Source organism: Pinus tabuliformis, chromosome 9 (genome assembly GCF_031772625.1).
Source record: "Pinus tabuliformis cultivar Carrire ecotype Pingquan chromosome 9, CPIR1, whole genome shotgun sequence".
In the NCBI taxonomy this organism is placed as follows: Eukaryota; Viridiplantae; Streptophyta; class Pinopsida; order Pinales; family Pinaceae; genus Pinus; species Pinus tabuliformis.
The window spans coordinates 537272962-537298360 of NC_142307.1; the positions used below are offsets into that span (position 1 = coordinate 537272962).

The 25399-nt window shown below is 37.3% G+C and overlaps 1 protein-coding gene across 3 annotated transcripts in view; it reads left to right on the forward strand.

Moving 5' to 3' along the window:
• Nucleotides 1-20678, forward strand: part of LOC149149631 (alcohol dehydrogenase 1-like) — a 110497-nt gene extending 89819 nt beyond the window's left edge. The window contains exons 1-10 of one of the 3 annotated variants that reach the window (XM_089438876.1): nt 14340-14671; nt 14965-15330; nt 15426-15511; nt 15597-15667; nt 15756-15835; nt 18234-18370; nt 18685-18731; nt 18842-19167; nt 20216-20337; nt 20556-20678. In XM_089438876.1, the coding sequence (XP_089295002.1) occupies nt 15291-15330; nt 15426-15511; nt 15597-15667; nt 15756-15835; nt 18234-18370; nt 18685-18731; nt 18842-19167; nt 20216-20274 (846 nt within the window). In that variant the 5' untranslated portion in view covers nt 14340-14671; nt 14965-15290 and the 3' untranslated portion in view covers nt 20275-20337; nt 20556-20678. Of the gene's footprint in view, nt 1-11902; nt 13977-14131; nt 14672-14964; nt 15331-15425; nt 15512-15596; nt 15668-15755; nt 15836-18233; nt 18371-18684; nt 18732-18841; nt 19168-20215; nt 20338-20555 lie in introns of those variants that run through there. The other 2 variants (XM_089438877.1, XM_089438878.1) reach the window with 2 other exon arrangements.
• Nucleotides 20679-25399: the final 4721 nt, after the last annotated feature.

The following is a 25399-nucleotide window of genomic DNA, read 5'->3' on the forward strand; positions in this document are numbered from 1 at the left end:
AATGGAGGCCATCATTAAGAAGGTTCTCCAGAACTTAAAAGTGACGCAAGATAGGAAAAAAGGTGTACGTAGATAAGAAGAGGACTCATAAAGAATTCCAACTGGGGGATCACGTGTATTTGAAGGTTAAACCCTGGAAGAGCACTTTACGATGGAAAGGTTGTGCCAAGTTGGCACCACGGTACTGTGGACCCTTTCAGATTTTAGAATGGATTGGGCCTGTGGCATACAAGCTAGCACTTCTAGGCCACATTTGAGTCCACAATGTCTTTCATGTATCCTTATTAAAAAAATACGTTTACGACCCTCGACATATTATTAACTGGGAAAGTATTCAGGTAATGATAAAATGGAATCAATATGTTAAGAATTATTGTTATAGGAATTTTTCTGACAACATATTATGAATGTGTAGGTAGAACTCGAGGGAGAATTTCTGGCAGAGCCTCTTTGTATCCTCGATCGGAGAGAAACCACCTTGCGGAGGCGAGACATCACCCAAGTTAAAGTGTAGTGGAAGCACTTTGGCCTGGATGATTGGGAAGAAGAGGAAGCCGTGTGAAAAGCTTATGCTACACTGTTTACATAGAGGAAGAACACCAGGAATGATGTTCCTCTCGAGGGGAGGGATCTGTAATATACAGTGATACATCATCAATTGTTTTTACCAAGTTTAATTACCACTATTAATTTTATTTCTAATTTAATCTGAATTATTAAAACTATTAGGCTAAAAAGGAAAAAAAAATGTTGTTAAGCATTAATTAAAATATTTTGGATCAGTTTGTTAAAAGACTAGAGAAACAGTTGAATTAACTTCTGAGAACAGTTACAACTATTCCTTCATCCTTTTCCTTTAAGAGGAAAAAGGATAGAACCCTAGAGGAGGTTGGAGGAACTTGACTATCTTGAATTCTTCCTTGAACTGGGAAAACTTAACCAATGGGAAAGAAAACTGTGATAATAGTTGTGGGGTACAAGACTTGAGGCTGGACAGAATCCTAACACCCAAGGTACCCAACTGTTCATCACTGTCAGAAGTGGAAGAGCTCAGAGGGGGAATCTGGACGTAATTGCCAGTTCCGAGGCTGGGTGGTGAGACCTTCCAAAACAAAAGTTACATGCATAACATTTAAACAGATAAGTGATATTACCATGTCAATCATTATTACTAGAATGGATAGATTGTTTACTGTTATAGCAGAAAAATACATTAATAGACTAGCAAAAGTAATTAACATTTATCGATTCTGGATAGAGCAGGAAATACTGTCTTGATTCTATGCTTTATTAGCAGATATTTACTTATAATTAAAATATGCAAAAGTAGTGAATATACTAGATTACTGGGGAAGATATTTTCAGTAAACAATTTAATGATTAATTTCAGAAGAACATGTTAAACAAGAACGTTAAACCAATATTCCTTTCTGGTATTTCTGTAAATTTCTGTAACATTGAAATTTCACAGTTTGTGGAAAAAACTCACACCCACGCAAAATACAAATATCAGTTCTCAAAATGCACTCTCGTAATCTTTTTTATCATTGACAGAAGGAATTTTCATAAACACATAAACGATAATTACCCTATAGTTGACATTGCTTATAAAAATAGCCAAGGGTTTATTGGCCCTTAGATGATTTTGGGAAGGAACTCACCAAGAACCAAGTACCTAGGTGCTATTAAACCCGAAACCTCTGAACTATTAAATATTAATTATATTTAAACATAAATTGAAAAACATAGTTCCAGAACTTAGTATCGATGGCCATAACATGATATCACAGTTGAAATGGAAACATACAAAGCCTTAAAACCATTTCATTTAAATTGATACGAAATAAGACTGTATTTCATAAACAAAAGTTATCAGAAGTCGAGTTACTATGATGGACTTGATACATCAATCTAAACATAGATAAATATACTAAATTCGTGCCAGGAAATGTCTTGTAGATTTCCACAGAAGTAATACAAGGAATTACTGAACTAGTTCCAGAACTGTCTTGGCATTTCCAAGGTCGACAGTTCCAAAAATAACTTTAAATACATTCTTTATTGAAGACATATACTTCAGTTGTAGCCTTAAACCCTAGCTATCAACATTCCGTGAAACTTATGTCATGGAAAAATTGGCTCGAAGAGCTCAAAGCACAAGATGAGTTTAGAATCCAAAACCCACCCGGGAAACAAAGAAAGAAGCTTGGTTTAGTAAGGTGGTCACAAGCCACATGTTGAACGAGGGTTTAGAGCGATCATGAGTGGGCTTATCTACACAGGATAAGCTGATGGTCGGGACCCGAAATCATGCAAAGTCTAGAATACCATATGAAAACCTGTGATAGTGAGGTGGCTTACCTGAGCGGGCACTGGACATCCCTCAAAGCGGTGGTAAAAACTGCAAATGCATCAGGCAGCCTCAGGAAAAACGAAAATGGAGAATAAACTTTAAATGTAACTACTTTGGAATTGAATCATTTCTTACCTCTTGCTTCCGCCGAATCGACCCTCTCCACCAGGGTTTTAGAATCCATTCCGAAGACATTACACCTGTTCTAGAGCGGCCCAAAAATCCATCAAGAATCCTCATGAACCACCATAGTGCACCTAGCGTCCAAAGAGGAATCATAATGGATAATTGTTGAGGTAACAATAATAAGGGTTTGCAAAGTACCTGGAGTTTCGAACAAAAGCCTGCCTGAGCGATGCACCAAGTCACCATAGCAGAGCCGAGAGCCAAGCTGGGTCATGAACAAATGAACCTCCCTCACCACTAGTAAGGACATTATACTTCCCTGCCAAACTTGAAGGATCGAGATTGTAGATCTTAACGGATCCAATGGCGGATGGAAAGCCAGGTGCAATACCTCGAGACCCTTATGGGAGGCTGTAGTTAAGTGCATTAACACTGCACCAAATGGCCAGAACGGAGATGAACAAATATGGCAAGAGAGGACCTCGAGGCTCTCCTGCCTTAATGAGGAGGGGCCTACCCGAGGTCGATCAGCTCGAGGTAAGTTAATGCAAGTTACAGCATGGCGGTCTACGTGGAGTTCCAACGAGGAGACCAAGCGGAACCACAACCGCTTTGAACTTAAACCTTAAGTAGTCATCAATCAAACATTTGACATATCATTAATATCTTGTAAAAGTTTAATATATGAAAGGGTCTGGTCCACATTTGAGTAATTCATAGTTACATAACTAAGTAAAAAAAAAATTGGAGTGGAGTTTGTTACACATTTTTTTTTGTCTTTTCATATGTGGACTCTTTTGAGAGCAAACCCTATAACAAAATATATTTGTATATTTTCTTGTGCCTTCTTAAAAAAATGCATGAGTGTATTAGAAGATATGTATATAAAAAAACAATATATAAGAGAAAGTAGATGAAGATAGGAGGAATATATATATATATATATATATATATATACCTTTTGAACGATTACAAGAGTTACATGCCATTGGAATTATTTTCAATTGATTAGAAATAATTTAATGAAAAAATAATTTTTAATTGATTAGAAATAATTTAAATTATTTTATAACATATTATTATAGTAATATTGTTGAAAATTATATTTTTAATCAAAATATTTATTCTTTTCATAAAAATATTAATATAAAAATAAATATTACACCATATAAATATAATACAAACTAAAAAAATTACTATATTTAATTTCAATTTCAAAATATTGTAATTTAATAAATTTTATAAAAAATATATTATTAAATTTAAAAATTACTATATTGAATTTTAATTTTAAAATATTGTAGTTTAATAAATTTGGTAAAAAATATATTATTAAATTAAAAATTACTATATTAAATTTCAATTTCGAAATATTGTTATTTAATAAATTTTATAAAAAATATATTATTTAAATTTGAATAAATAGAGAAAAACGAACAAAATCGCATGAACGAATTCTCTTAACGACTCCAAAAATTGTGAATATACAAAATCAAAACTTTAGCATTGTTTCAGGTTGTTCTTAACTTTAGCATTGTTTCAGGTTGTTCTTTTCCTATGATAATAATAAATTATATATTGTATAGATAAAATGAGTTTTTCATCACAATTTTTTAGTTAATTTTAATTAATATTTAACAAAATTGAATTTAAGTGGTTTAATTCGTATAATTAGAAAATTTAAATTTTTCAAAATATTAAATTTATTTATATATTTAAAAATATTTGCTGCACTGTAAATTTAGCATTCTAATTAAAATTATATTGCAAAATTTCATTAGAAAAACACTATTTTTTTCTATCAATTAAATTATACCTTATATCAATGTGCAATAACATCAAATAATTAAGTTAACTGGGTTGACAATATACTTGGTAAACTTCTCTCAACTATGTTTTGAGCGTTAGATTATTAAACTATTTTATTAAATTCAGAAAAAAAAATATTTAATCCATTAACAATAATTAAAAAAAAAACTTATCATTATAATTCTAAATTTATTAACATTAATTTCGTGGAATATGAAATATTCGAGAATCCTACAACTCACCTTCCATTTCAAAACTGCTCTTGCAATTCCCAGCGGCTTTAGGTTTTGGGCCAACTGGCATATCTGAATCGTTCAATAACCTCGCCAGGGTGTGTTTTGGATCCATCACCCGGTCGATCCATTACCAAAGTTTATTTCTCACCCGGTCGATCCATTACCAGAGTTCAGCGAAGATGGTAGAAAAGTGTAAATACTAGAATCGAGTTTCGAAGAGGACCAGACCCAGACCCGACTTCTATTACCCTGTCTCAACCTCTTGGATCCTCTCTCGTACAATAATCCATAACATTGATCTAATTTTTATTTAATTTCTGCAATAGATTATTTAAGCATGCTGCTGGTAAATAGTTCTATTCTTTTAAATTGCTTGCCACTTTTTATTTTAGTTAACAGATTCCTAAATCAATAAATTATTTGTTACCCTGTCTTGCCAGCCTTGTTCTGAATCTGATGTCATAGATTTTACAATCTTTTTGTTTATCCCTGTAGGGTAATCTTTACCACCATTCCCAATTATACTTGCCCAGAATTATATTTTTTGTAAGCTATTCATGCTAAGAATAATTTAAGGCAGTAAGTTAACAAAACAGTAAGAACTGTCATGACATGATTTACAGCAAACAAATACGGTATTAATAGATCAAGGATGAATCGTTAACTGAACTGCCTTTCAAAGGGCCTAACTTGGACTAACCTCTCAATACTTGGCCTTTCAAATGAAAAGCTGCATTAGTTCTTTACTTGTAAGGACAAAGTAGGATAGATTGGAAATCTCAAATTTAAACTTTTAACTCTTGAATTACTTTCACAGGAAGCCTGCTGTATTGTTTTTGATCTTTGAGCCATCAAGCTACATTCCAAACTTCAAAGACACATTCAATCTGAATGAAAATTCTTTAATCACATTTGTTTCTTTAAAACAGCAACTATAAATGATTTAGATATTATGTGGAAAATACAAAAGAAAAGGCATATGTCTGCCTGCTGGTTGTGCCAGTTTCTGCATTTCTGGGCATTATCTTTTTGTTTATCACCTTTTATTGAGTACTTGCCACACTCCCTTTCCTGGTTTTTTTGTTTTGTCCAGTATATGTTGGTTGATTATTGTTCTTCTAATACTGTTGTCAATCTAGGAGTGTATCAGTAATGAGTTTGTGCATTTCCAAACGTCTGCCTTGCAATTTTGAGATGCAGGACTGCAAATTCACATTTTTGGAGTTGATTGGGTTTATCTCTTATGTTTTTGTTATGTTTTTTTGTTGGGATTTTGGAATCAAATGAGTGGGCTTTTTGTCCATTATTTCGCTCTCTTTAAAAAGGCTTCTATGAACGCTTTCTCATCCAATTGCACAAACCTATTTTTTGGTTCATCTATATAAATGATACTAAATGAATTTTATGAAAAGCAACTTACAATTAGTTAATGTTTTAGTTATAGTGTGAACCACCAATGTAAGTGATTTGTTTTAATATTTGCAAATCTAATTCCCCGCTTTTCAATTACCATGTAAAACACTGTAATTTACTTTTCCGCTGGTACACGCTGGTCATCGTGGTTAGTGCCTTCGTCACTACTGAGCTTTATATATGCTTGCCTATCTATATAGGTTTCCTTCTTTTACTAATCCTATCGGCCTCTCTTTGTACCTTTTGTAGCAATTGTCCCAAAAGGTACAAAGAGAGGCCGATAGGATTAGTGAAAGGAAGAAAGGTCTATAGATAGTCAAGCATATATAAAGGTAAGTAATGACGAAGGCAATAACCACGTTGACCATCCTGTACCAGTACATTTTGATATTAGAAGAACAAAACCAAAACCAAACCATTCATATTAATATAGTAAGTGTAGAACGCGTTCATACTTAAAAGCTCAATAGGTTCAATAGATTATTGGCAGCACGGTTTTTTTCTAAATGAAAAGTAAATTACAACGTTGTACATGGTAAATGAAAAGTGGAGAAATTTGTGATTTGCAAATGTTAAAACAAATCACTTACATTACTCGTTGACAGTAGAACTAAAACATTAACATTATTAAAATTTTCAAACCGATTTTAAATTCATGTATTGTATTTTTCAAAGTATTTTGTTTTACATACTTAAGTCCTCAAATATAGTGGTTTTAGATTCCATTTTGGCAAACCCACCATTGAAAACAATATGTATTTCTCTGGCCCTCAAAGCAAGCTTTTACCACTTATTAATCTATGCTCTGTCCAAGATACAATTCAAACTTTCATTTTCAAGCATTTTAAGAGGCAAAACAGTGCAAATATTTTAAATGTTCTATTTACTTGTCTGAATTTCTACAAATAAAATATATATCTTACATCCCCACCCCACCTTTAAGGGGTTTAAAAGGAAGAAAGTTAAAAATTTACATCAAGAATTTGATTCTGGAAATTTCTGCAATCCCTACACATCCTTCCTTTAAAGGGCATTTTACAATTTGTCTTTCGAAAAATGGAAATAGTCTCAACCAAAATTTTCAGTTATACTTTAATCTGTGTCTCCAGATAACAATTCCCCATGATCGCCAATTCCCACAGAACATTGGTCACACACCAATTGCCCCCACTTAACACTGCTTATGCATCACTCATTCGCAATAGGTTAACAGGTTTCTTTGATATCCAATTCTAACAATAGTTTTAGACCATCTTTGTGTTTTGCTTCCTCACATAATCTGTGTCTCCAGATATTTTTCCTTCTACACTCCCATACTCCCATACACTCATTTTCCTTCTACTCAGACCAATCATCTTCAACTTTGATTTCAAACCAAGAAAGGGGTTCAAGGTTTCTACAATTTCAAATTCAATTAAAATGATTTCAGTTTCTTGGAATTTTCTCTGGAGCAATCTTTGCTGCCCCAAAACTGTTTATACCCTTTTCCATAAGTAGGATACATACGCAGCGACATTTTTCACTCAAACCCTGAAAAAGAACAAGCCTTCAGGGAATTTCGTCTGGATCTTTTATCATTAATGTAAACAAAGAAACACAATTTATAAATTCCCACTGTTTTCTTGAAAAAGGAATCAGAAGAATTTACATTTTAAATGGCAAATATGAATACTTTCGAAATTGTGATGAGTTTCTTCTTCCGTATCTATCACATAAGTAGTTTTAGTGCCACCCCATTGTTGGCCACTCTTCGCCGCTACATCTGTAACCTGGACACTTTGCCTACTTCAATCGCCCTGCACAGTTCAGATCTCTTTTGCTACAGGATCTACGCATCAATTCTGCACTCAATGGCTCCACAATTATAGCCCCAAGCATAATTTGTCAGGGATTACCCTAGATTTGTCACGGTAACAATCTAGAAAGCAAATACTCAAAACTAATTGATTGAATATATATATATAACAATAGTGTGGAGATATTTTCTCAGCCCATCGAAATAACTCATGATGTGGAATACAGTTCTTGCTTTCAGACCTTTATGGACCAACTGACCAACTGAACATATCCATTCATTACCAATAATGGATTCTATGATACATTATGTAATCCATTTGTGGCCTTCTTATCCTAAGAATTGAACATTTAGGAATTATCATACAAGCCTCATTCATCATCCAGGGGCCAGGAAAAACTCTCGTTCAGGAAGTAGTAGTAGTTTACAATTAGGGTTTTCATTCAGGGAGTAGTAGATCTGCATCTTGCAACAATTGCACAACTTCTTTCATAGAAGGCCGCAACGCTGGCAGTTTGTGTGTACAGGATATTGCAATTCTCAAAGTCTGAAGCATTTCTTCCTTAAATGAATTGGAAATCTTCGAGTCAAGAACCACAAGTGCATCTTCCTTCTCATATATTTTTTATGAAGTCCAATAAAGAATATCCTTGTTCTCCCAAACTCTTGTTCAATGGCTCATTTGCCAGTTATGAGCTCCAGCAAAACCACAACAAAACCGTAAACATCGTTTCTTTCTTGCGACCTTCAAGGAGTATGCATGTTCTACCAGGAAAATAGATAAACAAGGTGCAATTCAGGGTTCATCCATTTGCAGAACCTTGTGTGGGAAACATCAAGGAAAAAAATGGAACACATAGGCTAGGCAAAAGGGATGGTAAATTTACTAGGAGCAATGTAATCGTGAGTGCCTACAAAAATTGTTGAATCCCCTCCTCTGTTACAAGCTTGAAGAACTTTTGCAACACCAAAATCAGTAATCTTGGCCTCATAAAATTGATCCACCAAGATATTGGTAGACTTGACATCTCTATGAATAATTGCAGGGGAGCAATCGTGGTGAAGATAAGATAATCCATGAGCCGTCCTTAATGCAATCTTATGTCATGTTGGCCAATCCGAATTATTATTGCTATGCAAAGCTTGAAACAGGTTCCCATTAGGCATGTATTCATAGACCAACACATTAGACTGCCTGTTGGACATATAACAATAGAGCTTCACTATGTTTCTGTGGCGAATGGTTCCCAATGTTTCAACTTCTTCCTTGGACAATCGATGGTCATACTCTCACAGTAAATGCTTCCCACTTCGTTATTCTTCTTCTTATGTTTGTCCGTACTGAAATCATCTATATCCATTTTGGAGGTCGTCCAGAGGTGCTTCACTGCCACTGTTTCATTGTTGTGTATGTCAGCGCGATAAACCTTGCTGGATGCCCCACTTCCAATTACATTTGCTTTGTCTTTCAATAATAAAACCCTAGAAAGCTCTTCTGCATTGAAGCTCAAGTTATGAACATACCTCCAGCCTATCTGCTTGGTGACGAACATACCTCCGGAAAAATACAAGTCCAATGACGAATATTAATGCTGTTGTTATCGCTCAGAAATTGTCCTGGTTGTGGAAGGAGATCTCTGAGATAACCTTTTCAACCAATCTTTGGGTTGGAAACTGACCTTTCCAACCGAGGGGCTCCCTCTCTGAATCAACTACCCAATGTCACTTAGGCAGCTGCTCATGTAATTAAGCAATGGCCAGATCTTTGGTAAGTGAGATATTCAAAAGAAATTTGGTTGGGCAGGAGAGGGTATCCATTGGGCGATGGAGTCACAGGCTCTGGAAGATAACCAAAGGTTTGCTGGATGTTTGGTCGAATGAGCAAAGGCTTGACAGAGGCAAGGTAGAAAAATGTTTTCTTAGACATAAAATTTAAGATCAGTTAACAAATGAAAAGAGAAACACAATCCACTACAAAGGAGCACCTAACAGAGGGCGAATTCCAATGAAGTAGCTTTAGAAGGAAAAGCTTGCACGTATTGATTACTATATTTCAGAGCATCTAACTTGGACGAAATCTGAAATATTTTCCCTTAATAAGATACTGAAGAAAGATAATATGAATGGAAAACAATCACATGAAAGAACACAGACTAGAAAGCACTTTTCACATGAATCTCTATGGCCAAAGCTCTGGTACTTCTGATCCAGAGAATTTGATTAAAGTTCAGAAACACTGTTACAAAAATTGGCCCATGAAATTCCTCAGGACCCAACCCCTGACTATTACAAATCATCCCTTCAATAAACAAAATAATAACCATATGTTACTGGTTTACTGGAAAGAAAATCAATTAAAATCATAACAAATAAGCTAAAAATAAAAGTTGTTGCAATGGATTTGAATTGCTGTAGCTGCTGATGGATTTATCCTATGCCTGAAGATTTGGAACTTTTATTGCCACTTGTGTTTTGACTGCCAACTATGTCCTGCAAATCTGGAATTGCTGATTTGGTGCCAATCAATCATCAGTCCACAAAATTTGGAGTAAATTTTGACCTGCTAATTTCTCTTGGAATGCTTTGTCTTCGATGGATTTGAATGCTCATTTTGTGGCCTAGAATCTGCAGCAAGTTCTTATTTTATGTTCCTCAAAATCTAGAAACAATTTAAGTCTGATTTTATGCCTGGAAATGCTCAAATAATCTCTTTTTAGATGTACTGCCACCTGAGCCTGCCATTTGTTGCTGACAGCCTTTATCCATTTTAATGTGCTCTCGATTGTGCATGCCAAAACAGTCCCTTTAAAGTTAAAAAGGAAATATGACAAGAGAATAATCCTCTGCTTATTTCCAGCGAATTACCAAAGTCAATATTAGTTCGAAGGAATAAGAGTTAGCATAAAAATTTGGAGGAACTGATATCTTCAACAAAATTACTGTCACAATCTCCTCAATCATAGACATACATACTGCAAAGTGTGCAACAGAACAAACTGGTTGCATTCAATGACCCCATTTTTGCTGTCCATATCCTCCCTGTTGGATTAACATTCGATTGCAAATTTTTGTACTCCACTGAGTCAATCTTGCAAAACTATGGTCATATATTGGTCTAATTCAGCATGCACATGATTGGGCTTATCTTTTGGTCACAAATCTATTGAAGCTAACACTAAAGAAATTGGTTCCTTTGCTAGGAACTTTATCTCACCCTATATCTGAGTGAAGTGAAGAATGAAAAGTTCACAAAACAAGTCTCAAAAGGATCGAGAAGCATTCAAAACCCTTCCTCTTGAAGCTACAATTCTCAAAGTCCTCATAGAAAGCCGGATTCAAAATAGCTTCCAATTGATACATTCCAATTCTTGAAATCCTTAAAGTAATGTCAACTTCACAGGGTTGCAAAAGCGAGTTTGAACTTCTCCATTCCTTTATTATCACATTGTTTTTATAACAAGATAACAAGAAACTTGCATAATTGTCTCACTGCAACACTCGATTCTGCTACAAACTGGAGGAAGGATTGAACCATTGCCTCGAATGTTATAACTTTATGGCGATTATGACCCCATAGTTATTCAAACCAGACCTCTAGGAATTTGTAATACCACCATGAATTGTCTTCAAAACTTGTTAGTAAAAGTAAAAGTGCAATGCGCCCACCAATCAACTTTATTTGGCTATTATATCATCCTGTGAGCATGCTTGTATGATGTCTGCATTTAAACTCCTCAGAGAGCTCTATATTCCTGGTTTGGAACAAACAATCCTCAATAGCAAACACAACATATGTCAACAGGGGGTTTCACATGGGCTTTTCGCTTCAAAAGCATTCTGAAGTTTGTGACCAAAGTAGGAAGAACACTTGCAAACTAGGCGTTTTCCTTCATCTCTTCATCTGTCATAAATGCCCCTTAACTCAAATGACATCGAGTGCGTTTCTGACACAATTTCTTCCTGATGTAGAACCATCTCATATGAGAGAACATTTGTGGGACGATCTCTGTAGATATCACTGCAAAGGTCACAATAATTGGGCATTTGATATTTGTTTACAAACCCTGGGCATTGCAGTAAAATCTAGACTCCTTTAGAAAGATGCATACATGTCATTTGGCATTCAAATGCACTAATGGCGTTCCATATTGCTTGTAAACTGGCACATAGGGTTTTGAAAATTATCCTTCGCGGTCCATATATTAACACGAACCTTGCAACGCTTACTATGAAATCTGGATAGAAACCCTGTCCAGCTATTGTGGATCATGAGGCATTACTTTAAGAGACAATTACGAGATCAGTTTCAAAGCAGAGCTGTAGGAGATGGATCACACAACAGAGCAGAACTTTATGCTTTTTGGTAGATTCTGAAAATAGCAATAGAGAAAGGTTTAAATTGTCTACAGGTGATAACAGATTCCAAACACATTGCAGAGAGGTCAAATGGAAATTTCAATCAGGAAAATTTGCAGCTGGCCCATCATTGGACGGAATCAGAGAAGCAAGGAAAGATTCCATGTCATTATCTTTTCAGCATGTCTGCAAGGGATAAATATGAAGGCTGATATATTGTTCAAGTAAGCACTGAGGATGCAGAACAGATGGATGGAGATGATTGAATACAAAGGCATAATAAAATAAATAGCAGGCATTTGTGAAGGAAGCAAAATAGACTGTGAAGAGGAAACAAAATATACTGTCACCTTAATAAAATAAATAGCAGGCGAGCCTCTGAGAGTAACTTTAGGTTTATGGATGTTATCACGCCTATAGCATGAGAGTGACTGAGGCTTAATATATCCATAACATCAGTGGGACCTAGGAACATGATGTTTGAGTGGCTGACATGTCTTCTGAGGTTTTTGTTGCTAATGTGGATTGGTTAGTTGATGTGTTCCATCGATTCCACTTCATTAAGGTCACATAGGAGGTCGAATCCAATCATAGTAGCCTCTCGTTGCATGTTTACCCCGGTTGGATTGTTACTTGGGTAAGATGTGTGAGGAGGGTGTTACACATAGCCCCTTTATCTCATCATGACTAACCTACTTGGTAAATTTCCCGATGCGAGCCTCAACTCCACCAAAGAAATTAGACCATAGGGATAAAGAGAGTGGCTCATACAAAATAGTCTTAGGACCATGCTTGGAAAGAAGAAGTGGCCAACCCAAATAAGAATATCGATAACCAACCATAGGGGGGTATTATCCCAATTTCACCCCTCCACCATGTATCCTCCTCACCATAACCCACATACCCATAAAACGACCCCTAAAACCACTTGGTAAATATCCAATTACACACCTGAGGAAGACTGTGATTATGACCCCCCCTCTTGGATTGCACCGAAAACACTAAAGACAATGCTAAGGTGTCCCGACCTCTAAAGAACCATTTTCCACACAACCACAAACATAATAATAAGCCAAGAAAAGAACCAAACCAGCCACAACACAACAACAAGGTGAGAAAATAAAGATGGGGGCATTGGACTAGAGGGGAACATACCACAAAAAATTTCATATAATCGTTGTTTCTCCCAACTATTTCCCTGACCCCTAGCCACATAGTTACAAACACGCTCCCAAAATCTCCATGCAATCACTATAAAAAGCTCATGAACAAAATATAATCTCTAAAACATAAGAAGGAAACAATAAAAATATTCATTATAAAAAAATGGAAACCAAGGATTATACATCTTATATTCAAGCAAGAAAAGATCCTAATTCTATTGCAAATAGTAAAAAGGAGGGGTAGTGAACAAATACTAATAATGATAAGGAAAAATATGCAAGTTTCTATCCTACCCAGTTTCTCGTCCAGCGTTATTGCATATTAGCCAATTGAGCTTATGAAAACCAATTATGAGATTCCATTAATCTTTAACTTTAGTAAGGCAAAACCACCAAGGCTGGAAGCTAACTGCTACCACTCCTAGGTATATCCTTACCTAAGTTTGATGATCCCTCATGTTAAGCTGACTTTCGAAGCATCTTGCCTCCTAGATCCTTTCACATTTGGTCTTTTTCACTATAGGATGCAACCATATCTCACATAGATACTCGATAGCGTTATTTTTTACTGGAAAATATTTCAGAGCTTTTAAGCTCGCTAGAGCTGCTCCACAATTTGCGCTCAATTGGATTTAATTCTCTCCTACAATGCACATCTGGCATCCATATTGCGCGGGCTTCCGTTTATTCTCGGCGCCGAGAACTTCAGGTTTTCCGTCCGTTTGGTAAGTTTATTCATTCCGTGTTTCTCTTGCAGCAGCAACGCCTGTTAGTTAATCTGTGCATAATAATGCGGGCGGGGTTGCCGGTTAGTGTCGTTATTCTTCAATGGAATACCATTAGCTCTCAACAGGGTTTTCTTTTCCTCCTCCCACTGCAGTTTTCTTTTCCTCCTCCCACTGCAGAAACGATGCCGACTGGTTTCCTTCCCGCAGCCGGCCCCATTTATGGAAACCCTCCCCGGACCAAAATTTGGGAAAAAATTACATAGAGATACAGCACCAAAGTCATTTTACAGCCAAAGTCATTTTACGGACAAGAATTTGCCGATAACAGGGCTCGCCAGTGGGGATTCGATGGGAGCAATGGCTACAAAAGGGTTTTCGCAATCAACGGGCGGATTACATAGAAATAATAGCTGGTTCCACCGACATTTTCCACTGGCAGCCATTCTGCCGTCTCCAATGCGGTCTATGAGAGACTGGTTGGACGCACGCAGACAGCAGATCAAGCCTCCAGCGGCTCAGAATTGGGCTTCACAGGCCGAAGAAAGCTATAGTTTCCAGGTGGCTCTTGCGCTTCGTTTGACAGCTGCATCTTCATGGATGGATGACCTCCATGGCTTTCAAATACACAACTGTTGCAGCACCCCACTGTTCTCTTTTCGGAATACGTTAAAGCAACGGCATATCGCCTCTGGGTACTAGCTAGCCTCAACTAAAGCTTCACAGTATATTTTGTTTCCTCTTCACAGTCTATTTTGCTTCCTTCACAAATGCCTGCTATTTATTTTATTATGCCTTTGTCTAGATCACATCTGAACCAAAAATATCAAATCCCTTGAGATTGAGATACTAGGCTGATGCTAGAGATTCAATTATTATATAGATATATATTTACTTAATAGAGTGATTACTGTACAGCCAGTTTGAAATTGAAATTCGATGAGTTATACGGAATCCATCGACTGAAAATCCAAAATGGTGTGCGCAGTGACTTGACAAATCGACAACCCAACCGCCACAAATTCCTACATAAAACCAACAGGCGCAGGAACCTAGCCGCCGGTATGGCAGGGTGGTTTATACAGAATCCATAGAAAATTCGGTGCGCAGTGACTTGTCAAAACGGAAGAGAAGGAAGGAACCGCCTTCATGCCCACACACGCGTCAAAACGTACAAGTGCTGTGAAATGTTTTTTGATCCGTCGGATATAAATTAAAGGTCTCTGCCCTGCGCAGCTGCGCGAATTCTCTTTCATTACCTTCATACCACACTAAGCCAGAGAAGCATTTTGGTAGATCTATACTTGAAGCAAAATGATAAGCTTTACTGCAAGCGAAGTTAGCACATGCAAAGGTAATTAGTATTGTCCACTGTATAAAGGTCTCCATATGATTTTTTGTTCAGTAAGAGAAGGGTAACTCATTTTCAGTGATCCAATCCTTTTTCAGTGTTAAGCACAAGGGAAGGTCTGGGGAGATCGACCCTTCAAGGAAACCAGCAATCTTTACTGCAGGGCAAGTTCTCGCATGTAAAGGTAATTCAGACTGCCCCAATATCTAAATTCCATTTGGTTTGTTAAGAGAATGATAACCCATTTTTCAGTGTTGACTACATTTTAGACCATTTGGGGAGATCGATCCTTCAAGGAGAATGCCAGGGTCTACTGCAGGCGAAGTTGTCGAATGCAAAGGTATTTAAGAGTGCCCAAATTGTAATTTTCATACGATTTATCCAGTTAGGGAATTATAATCCATTTTCGGTTTTCAATCCATATCCAGTGCTCATGTTGAGAAGAAACCATTTGAGGACAAGGCCGATCCTGCAACCTCCACTGCAGGCGAAGTTATCACATGTAAAGGTAATTAGGACTGCCCACGTTCTAACAGTCTCCATATGATTTACATAGTAAGGAAATGATAATCGATTTTCAGTGTTCAGCACAGTGAATGCATATAGCTTAATTTCTGGCCCATAAGTTATAAATTGGCTTCAACTATATGGTTTGCCATATAGCCTTTTGGAAATGTTTTTAGGACTGTAACAACATACTATTGAAAAATTTGCTATCCTAGGACCTACACATTAGTTTCGAGGATTGGTCTGCTGTAGGATATAACCCATACATATCGTAACTGCAAATGATCTAACTTGTCCAGTATGCAGTAAAACGCTATGAACATAATAACAATAAAATAAACCCTCCTCGGTTGGTGAAGATGTATATCTTGCCAAAATGGGTAGTGTCTTTAGGGGTAGAGAGGATGGAGTAATGTCTTTACAAAATGTTAGATTGGTTAGATTCGTTGTGGGGTGAAATTTTTGAACTCCATATTGGTAGCCAAAATGTAATAGTGTCTCTTAGGTTTCTGAGGATGGATCTAGGTTAGCCAATAAGGCCGAAAAAATAAATCGGATCAGCCAGTGGGACAGAAAACTACTAACAGTGGAGTGCTGATTCTTAGTACTTACTACCATGAAACAATGGAGCAGGTTATTCTTAGTACTCACTACCATGGAACAATGGATTATGTTAGCCAACAGGGCAGAAAACAATGGAGTAGTGGTTCCTACCAACAGAATTTTGATTTTGGTTGGTTGTGAGGTGAAATATTCTTGCCATGTTAAACTTTGTGAAGATGGATATGGTTTGGTCAATAGGATAGTGTCTCTTACTTAATGTTAATGTTAATTGTTGGGGATGGAATTTGTTTGTCATATTAAACTCCGATATTTTTAATTTGATTTTGTTATAGCTGCCGTTGGTTGGGGACTGGGGCAGCCTCTGAAGATTGAAGAAGTGCAAGTGGCACCTCCACAGGCAATGGAAGTCAGAATCAAAGTGCATTATACTGCCTTGTGCCGTACAGACCTTGTATTTTGGGAAGCAAAGGTAAGTTATGAGAAATATTAGCAACTTGGTTTTAAGCACGATAGGTATAAAAAACGCTGGAGGAGCAAAACTTTTAGGTGTTTGATAGATCTATGGTATTTTAGTTTGATAGGCAGCTAGAGGTTTGCGTTTGGGTTGTTTGGATCCCTGTTAGTGCTTGCTTGGTAGATCTGAAGTATGTTTTATTAGGGTTACAAATACACAGAAATATGCAGACATAGACATTTTTCCACCTGGGCTCTAGAGCATCTAGCTTCTTTGGATGCAATTAAATTTTCTTCATAATGAAATGTCTATTATTGCTTTGGTTGCAGGGTCAAACGCCACTCTTTCCCCGCATCTTTGGACATGAAGCAGCTGGGTATCCACTCTGTTCTTGCCATAAAATTTTGTATTCAAAATCATAATTCAATTAGGAGGACAAGGCCGATCCTGCAACCTCCACTGCAGGCGAAGTTATCACATGTAAAGGTAATTAGGACTGCCCACGTTCTAACAGTCTCCATATGATTTACATAGTAAGGAAATGATAATCGATTTTCAGTGTTCAGCACAGTGAATGCATATAGCTTAATTTCTGGCCCATAAGTTATAAATTAGCTTCAACTATAAGGTTTGCCATATAGCCTTTTGGAAATGTTTTTAGGACTGTAACAACATACTATTGAAAAATTTGCTATCCTAGGACCTACACATTAGTTTCGAGGATTGGTCTGCTGTAGGATATAACCCATACATATCGTAACTGCAAATGATCTAACTTGTCCAGTATGCAGTAAAACGCTATGAACATAATAACAATAAAATAAACCCTCCTCGGTTGGTGAAGATGTATATCTTGCCAAAATGGGTAGTGTCTTTAGGGGTAGAGAGGATGGAGTAATGTCTTTACAAAATGTTAGATTGGTTAGATTCGTTGTGGGGTGAAATTTTTGAACTCCATATTGGTAGCCAAAATGTAATAGTGTCTCTTAGGTTTCTGAGGATGGATCTAGGTTAGCCAATAAGGCCGAAAAAATAAATCGGATCAGCCAGTGGGACAGAAAACTACTAACAGTGGAGTGCTGATTCTTAGTACTTACTACCATGAAACAATGGAGCAGGTTATTCTTAGTACTCACTACCATGGAACAATGGATTATGTTAGCCAACAGGGCAGAAAACAATGGAGTAGTGGTTCCTACTAACAGAATTTTGATTTTGGTTGGTTGTGAGGTGAAATATTCTTGCCATGTTAAACTTTGTGAAGATGGATATGGTTTGGTCAATAGGATAGTGTCTCTTACTTAATGTTAATGTTAATTGTTGGGGATGGAATTTGTTTGTCATATTAAACTCCGATATTTTTAATTTGATTTTGTTATAGCTGCTGTTGGTTGGGGACCGGGGCAGCCTCTGAAGATTGAAGAAGTGCAAGTGGCACCTCCACAGGCAATGGAAGTCAGAATCAAAGTGCATTATACTGCCTTGTGCCGTACAGACCTTGTATTTTGGGAAGCAAAGGTAAGTTATGAGAAATATTAGCAACTTGGTTTTAAGCACGATAGGTATAAAAAACGCTGGAGGAGCAAAACTTTTAGGTGTTTGATAGATCTATGGTATTTTAGTTTGATAGGCAGCTAGAGGTTTGTGTTTGGGTTGTTTTGATCCCTGTTAGTGCTTGCTTGGTAGATCCGAAGTATGTTTTATTAGGGTTACAAATACACAGAAATATGCAGACATAGACATTTTTCCACCTGGGCTCTAGAGCATCTAGCTTCTTTGGATGCAATTAAATTTTCTTCATAATGAAATGTCTATTATTGCTTTGGTTGCAGGGTCAAACGCCACTCTTTCCCCGCATCTTTGGACATGAAGCAGCTGGGTATCCACTCTGTTCTTGCCATAAAATTTTGTATTCAAAATCATAATTCAATTAGGCGTGTAGTATTTCCTCCTGATTAATTGCTGGCCAATTCTGGCACTGATTGACAGAGTTGTTGAGAGTGTTGGAGAAGGGGTAACTCACCTCAAGCCGGGTGACAAGGTGCTTCCGGTATTTACAGGAGATTGCAGGGAATGCAAACACTGCAAGTCAGAAGAGAGCAACATGTGTGATCTGCTTAGAATTAACACTGAGAGAGGGGTTATGATAAATGATGGAAAGTCAAGGTTTTCCATCAATGGGAAGCCGATTTACCACTTCCTTGGTACATCGACTTTCAGCCAATACACTGTTGTGCATGCGGGATGTGCGGCCAAAATTAGTGACGAGGCTCCTCTCGACCAAGTTTGTATTTTAAGCTGTGGTGTCTCTACAGGTAAATTACTTGTGGATCTTTTTTTTAATCATCTTTTCCATGCACATGTTCAGTATCAGCCATATTTAGTACTATATCTGTCCATATTAACTATAAGCATTATAGTAGACTGTGACCAAAACGTCCAAACAGATTGGTCAGTGCAGATGGCCGTACCTCCTCTTCTGTGAAAACAAATTTCACGACCTCCTAGGCTTTCTTTCCTTCTCTGACTTTGAACCAACTTCTTATCGGGGTTCACCTTTGCCCTAATAAGTTGGATAGCTTCTTTTTTCAAGAGACCTTGCTTGCCATATTCCACCAGTTCTGTGTGATATTTTCCTATTGAGATGGGCTTATGTAAGTTTCTACCTTTTCCCATTTATATGGTTTATATAAGCTTCTGCTGTAGATTTAAAATGACTTTTTTGTATTTTCTATCTTTTCCTTTTCTATGCCCAAATGCGAAGCCCTCTATTTCTGCTTGATGCCCAAAAGCTTGGTCTTAAAAATCCTCCAATGAGACCATGGTGATCTCTAAAGCCCGTGTCCGCCCTACCAGCTCTCCAAACAACCCCCACCTCATTCTTTCTTCACCATTGATCTCGCCTTTGCTCTGTTCAGAGGTTTCAACAGTCTCGCCCGCCATGGCTCGCGTCCTCGCCATTGTTCTGAGCACTTTGTTTTTGCTGGCCGTATCTGTATCTGCTGCCAGGTCGTTTGAAGAAACGGGGTATATTGATATGGTCACTGACAAGATCCAGAACCTGGAGTCCAATTTCGTTAAAATCTTGGGAACCAATCCCAAGTCTCTACAGTTTGCGGAGTTCGCTGTCAGGTCTGTGATGTGATTTATTCAAATGGTTCTGATAGCTGAGATCTCTTCTTATCTTATCTGTGTCTGATTGGGTTTTCTAGCTTTGTGTTAGAATCGCATTCATGGCCGCCTTGTAGCATGTACTGTTGCAATATGAATGGGAATAGATAGTTATGTATGGGGTATTGAAGAGGTCGGTTAAAAATTGCATTCAGTGAAAGTTTGTAATACTTTTCTTTCAATTTTGTGCAGATATGGCAAGAGGTACGATTCTGTCCATCAACTTGTGCATAGATTCAATGTTTTTGTGAAGAACGTGGAGCTGATCGAGTCAAGAAACAGAATGAAGCTTCCTTATACTTTGGCAATAAATGGTAATTTCGCCCTCTTTTACAGTTGTTTGCATCTGTACTGAAAATCTGGATAATAGTCTTAAAATTGGCGACAATTAATCACATAGGCGTTGCTGAATCCCGTCGCAGTAGGATATTATTCATAGAAAAACACGGAATGACTATGGGGGTTTTGAAGAGGTCGGTTAAAAATTGCATGCAGTGAAAGTTTGTAATACTTTTCTTTCAATCTTGTGCAGATATGGCAAGAGGTACGATTCTGACCATCAGCTTGTGCATAGATTGAATGTTTTTGTGAAGAACGTGGAGCTGATCGAGTCAAGAAACAGAATGAAGCTTCCTTATACTTTGGCAATAAATGGTAATTTCGCCCTCTTTTACAGTTGTTTGCATCTGTACTGAAAATCTGGATAATAGTCTTAAAATTGGCGACAATTAATCACATAGGCGTTGTTGAATCCCGTCGCAGTAGGATATTATTCATAGAAAAACGCGGAATGACTATGGGGGTTTTTAAAGCCCCGGTCGTTAGGAGAGTAGGGGCTTTACGTGGTGCTTAATCAATTGAAGCGTCAGGAGCAGTAGAAAAGAATATTTTTGGGGCATTTCTCAGTTCCACTGGACAGGGAAGAAGGGCCTGTATATTCTCACAGCTGCCTATATGGACCAGCTGACACTTGGATAACTGATTTTGGTTGTATCTAAATGAATGGTTAATTCCTGCTTTCCTGAAACTCAGCTCAGCCCTTCCTTTTTCATCCAGGTACAACTCTCTGTTTCCCAGGTTCTCAGAATTTCTCTGTTCTGTTTAGATTGCAGGTTAGTGCTCTCGAAAATGGGTAGGCTGAAAAAGAGTGCTCTCTGAATGGTTAAGCAGGTAGTTGAGATGAGTTGTTTTCCAATTGAAAGCAGTATACCCCACAACAGACAGGGGTTCACGTACTTGATAGAACAGTTCTCTGTGGTATGAACAAAGAATAATTGAGTACATCGTCCACTGCTCTGTGTTTTTCGTTGGTTAAATGCTCTGTGTTTTGCAATAAGAGAGAGCAGGTTGGGCTCTAGAGCCCAAATGGGAAGATTCCTTCTACATTAAACAACAAAAACATGTCAGCATTTTAGCCTTTCATCACATTCACATACTTCACTTTTATATCATTTGCATGTTCAGCTTTGGAAGATGCTCCAGACACTCACAATGGGTTGCACACTGCTATTAATCTGTATTCTATTACAAATGGGAGGCAGGAGGAATGTAACTGTGATGGCCTCTGTTGCTTTTCCTGGGATGAAAGAGCAGTATGAGACGCTGAGATTGAGCCCTGGGGCTTCTGAAAAAGATTTGAAGAGAGCCTACCGTCGCCTTGCGTTGCAGGTATGCAAGTATCCATTTGAAGCTATGTCTCTTACTTTCAAGATCAGATATTTTCAATAAATCTTCCATGTCTGAAGCAAATAGAAAAAGAGATATAGGTTTGAAATAGAAATTAAAAATGTCAGACTTCACACATTCTTGAGAATTTTTAAGAAAATTTGTTTGGCAATATCCCTGGTCATATATAATGTCAGAAAACATTAATATTGCACTCATATGTTGATATAATCTGCTTACAGTATCATCCGGATGTTTGCAAAGGAGATGTGCGTGGGGTTCAATTTCACAAGATCAATCAGGTTTATGAGGTAAATTGCCTGCCTAAGAGTAATCTTTATCTATATGCATTTTCATTCTGTAATATGGGACTCTTATGCAGGCCCACGGTTTTCTGATTGTTGTTACTTTTGTGATAATGAGCAGACGTTAATGTCCAGTTTAGCAAAGGCAAAGCAGCAAAGCTATTCTGCTGATTACTCTGTCGAGGGCATGATGGGAATCAATAACGCTTATTAGGACGAGTGGGAAGAATGGATGGGATAAGAAGGAGCTGGAACCCTTGATTATTCCTCTCATATTAACATTTATGCTTGATGAAATTTTATCATAGACTGTGTAGGTGTCTATTGTCCTACCTTGCAAACAGTTATGGCCTCTTCATTACCGATCCCATGTTGACTGTTATGGGCTATCTATAAAATTCCTGCTATTGGCAGAAAAACAACTGTTTAAGAAAGCCCATAAAGCTTCTTCATTCATCTCCTGGAAATACAATATGTTCTTCTAACTGTATAGTTGATTTTATTTATCTTCCGTTGGTTTTTTCTGAGTTGTCTCTCTTTTAGTGAGTCATTTGATTTGGTCATGGGTCCTGATTATTAGACTACCTGTACATATGTTTTGTTCATTTATACTCTCAACTACTTGTACATACCTGTGGGATATCTCTCTGGACCATGTGATTATTATGGGGATCTGCTCTTCATTAGAGAGCTCCTAACTATTCTTCCTGCAATTTGTAATGACACTCATTTAATGGAAACCATTATTTTGATTAAGAGATCTTTGATCATTGAGATGAAATGCTGCCGTTTCATTACGTAATGCAAAATTTCTACATATTTGATCCTTGAGACATAATGAAACCGTTTCATTCCATAATGAATTTTTCTATTGTATATCATCCTGAACAAGGCATTATTCTTGGCTGTAACTATAGGCAATCCCTGCCTGTACTTGCAGGATTCAAATGTTGTTAAGTTTTACCATTAATGTTAATTTTATATGTTTCATCTGGGACTGAGATATATTCAATCAATTAGTTTTGAGCATTTGTTTTCTAGATTGTTACCGTGACAAATCTAGGGTAATCCCTGACAAATTATGCTTGGGGCTATAATTGTGGAGCCATTGAGTGCAGAATTGATGCGTAGATCCTGTAGCAAGAGAGATCTGAACTGTGCAGGGCGATTGAAGTAGGCAAAGTGTCCAGATTAAAACTACTTATGTGATAGATACGGAAGAAGAAACTCATCACAATTTCGAAAGTATTCATATTTGCCATTTAAAATGTAAATTCTTCTGATTCCTTTTTCAAGAAAACAGTGGGAATTTATAGATTGTGTTTCTTTGTTTACATTAATGATAAAAAATCCAGACGAAATTCCCTGAAGGCTTGTTCTTTTTCAGGGTTTGAGTGAAAAATGTCGCTGCGTATGTATCCTACTTATGGAAAAGGGTATAAACAGTTTTGGGGCAGCAAAGATTGCAGAGAAAATTCCAAGAAACTGAAATCATTTTAATTGAATTTGAAATTGTGGAGTGTAGAAGGAAAAATATCTGGAGACAGATTATGTGAGGAAGCAAACACAAAGATGGTCTAAAACTATTGTTAGAATTGGATATCAAAGAAACCTGTTAACCTATTGCGAATGAGTGATGCATAAGCAGTGTTATGTGGGGGCAATTGGTGTGTGACCAATGTTCTGTGTGAACTGGCGATCATTCCATTGGTACAACATGGGGATATTTAATCTGTGCAGCAGTGGGAACTAAGTTACTAACACATCAATGCCTTGCTCACTACCATTTGCAAGTAAAGTTCCAGAAACAACTGCCATTGCATAAGCAGTGTTATGTGGGGGCAATTGGTGTGTGACCAATGTTCTGTGTGAACTGGCGATCATTCCATTGGTACAACATGGGGGATATTTAATCTGTGCAGCAGTGGGAACTAAGTTACTAACACATCAATGCCTTGCTCACTACCATTTGCAAGTAAAGTTCCAGAAACAACTGCCATTGAGGCAGTGTCACATGTGCTTATACTTCTCATACAAGCCTTCTTACAGAAATGCTCTTTGGCTTCACCAACCAGTCCACATACGGTGGATGCACCTTGGCAACAACAGTTTTTAACTATATCAGAGAAATTAGCTTCAGCAGAAAAAGTGTAGCAGGAGGTGGCAGATGAGGCCCACTTATCAACAACCTTGTACATTTCTCTTGCCCTTATTTGTTGCAATATTTCTAGCATAATCGGATCACTACATGAGTATTTGACCCAACTTTTAGCACATCCTCTGACGCAGTGACTGCCATCACTCTAAAATTGCAGGAGGAATGTTAACTATGATATGTGACTTGTGCCTATCATCTGCACAACTCACTTCTGAAATAGTGGTCATACTGTAGCAAATTTGTTGTTGAACTTCTCCTCAGAGAAAATTTACATTATCAAATGCCAAGCTTACTGTCCACATACACCTTTGACATCAATGCTGAAATCACCAACACGTCTCTTTCTCTTCAAGTTTTCTTTCATGCAGTCAATGTCAGATCTGGCAGGTTTGCTTAAGTGCTCGAGACAATTTATTTATCTCTCTTTTTCCAGTTAGTTCTACTTATTACAGGAGAGATCGGACTAGACTATGTTGAACAAGTGCACAAGAATATTACATGTTAAAGGCAGATCCCTGGCATATCTCTTTGGAGCAAAAGAAGCCCCGTCTCCTAGCTTTTAACTTCCTTAGGAAATTATCCAATTCACTTCTTCAAGGGACATCAACAAACAGCTATCAAGGATCATATAAAAGGGTCCCACTGCAGTGAATTGTTCTTCAAAGGACTCCCTTCTGCAGGTTATGGGCAATGAATAAGTTGTTGGTGACAACGAACAGGTACTGCCTCACAGTATAAATTTTACTTATTTTTTGTACATTGTCTTCAGATTCAGATCATAGATACTGTATGTACTTGTGTACCAGATGTAAGTCCCATCCTCTAGATCAATTATAATCATACATGGGTGTTCACGTAATATCCTTCATTCTCTTTAATCATTTATGAATGGTTTGTGGTGATTTGATTGCCCTTCATCCTCTTTTTGATGCAGGCATTGTCCAAGAGTTCCGTAAATTTTGGTGTGCATTCACTCACCATGAAACTTGGGACTTTTTTCACATCCTCCGGGGCACTGTGCAGCACTATGCTTGTTTCCATATTTACTTTAGAAAGTCAGAAATTATAATCATATTGCCTTCGTCACTACTTACATTTATATATGCTTGACTATCTATAGAACTTTCTTCCTTTCACTAATCCTATCGGCCTCTTTTTGTACCTTTTGGGACAATTGCTAGTTTGTTACCCTGTCTTGCCAGCCTTGTTCTGAATCTGATGTCATAGATTTTACAATCTTTTTGTTTA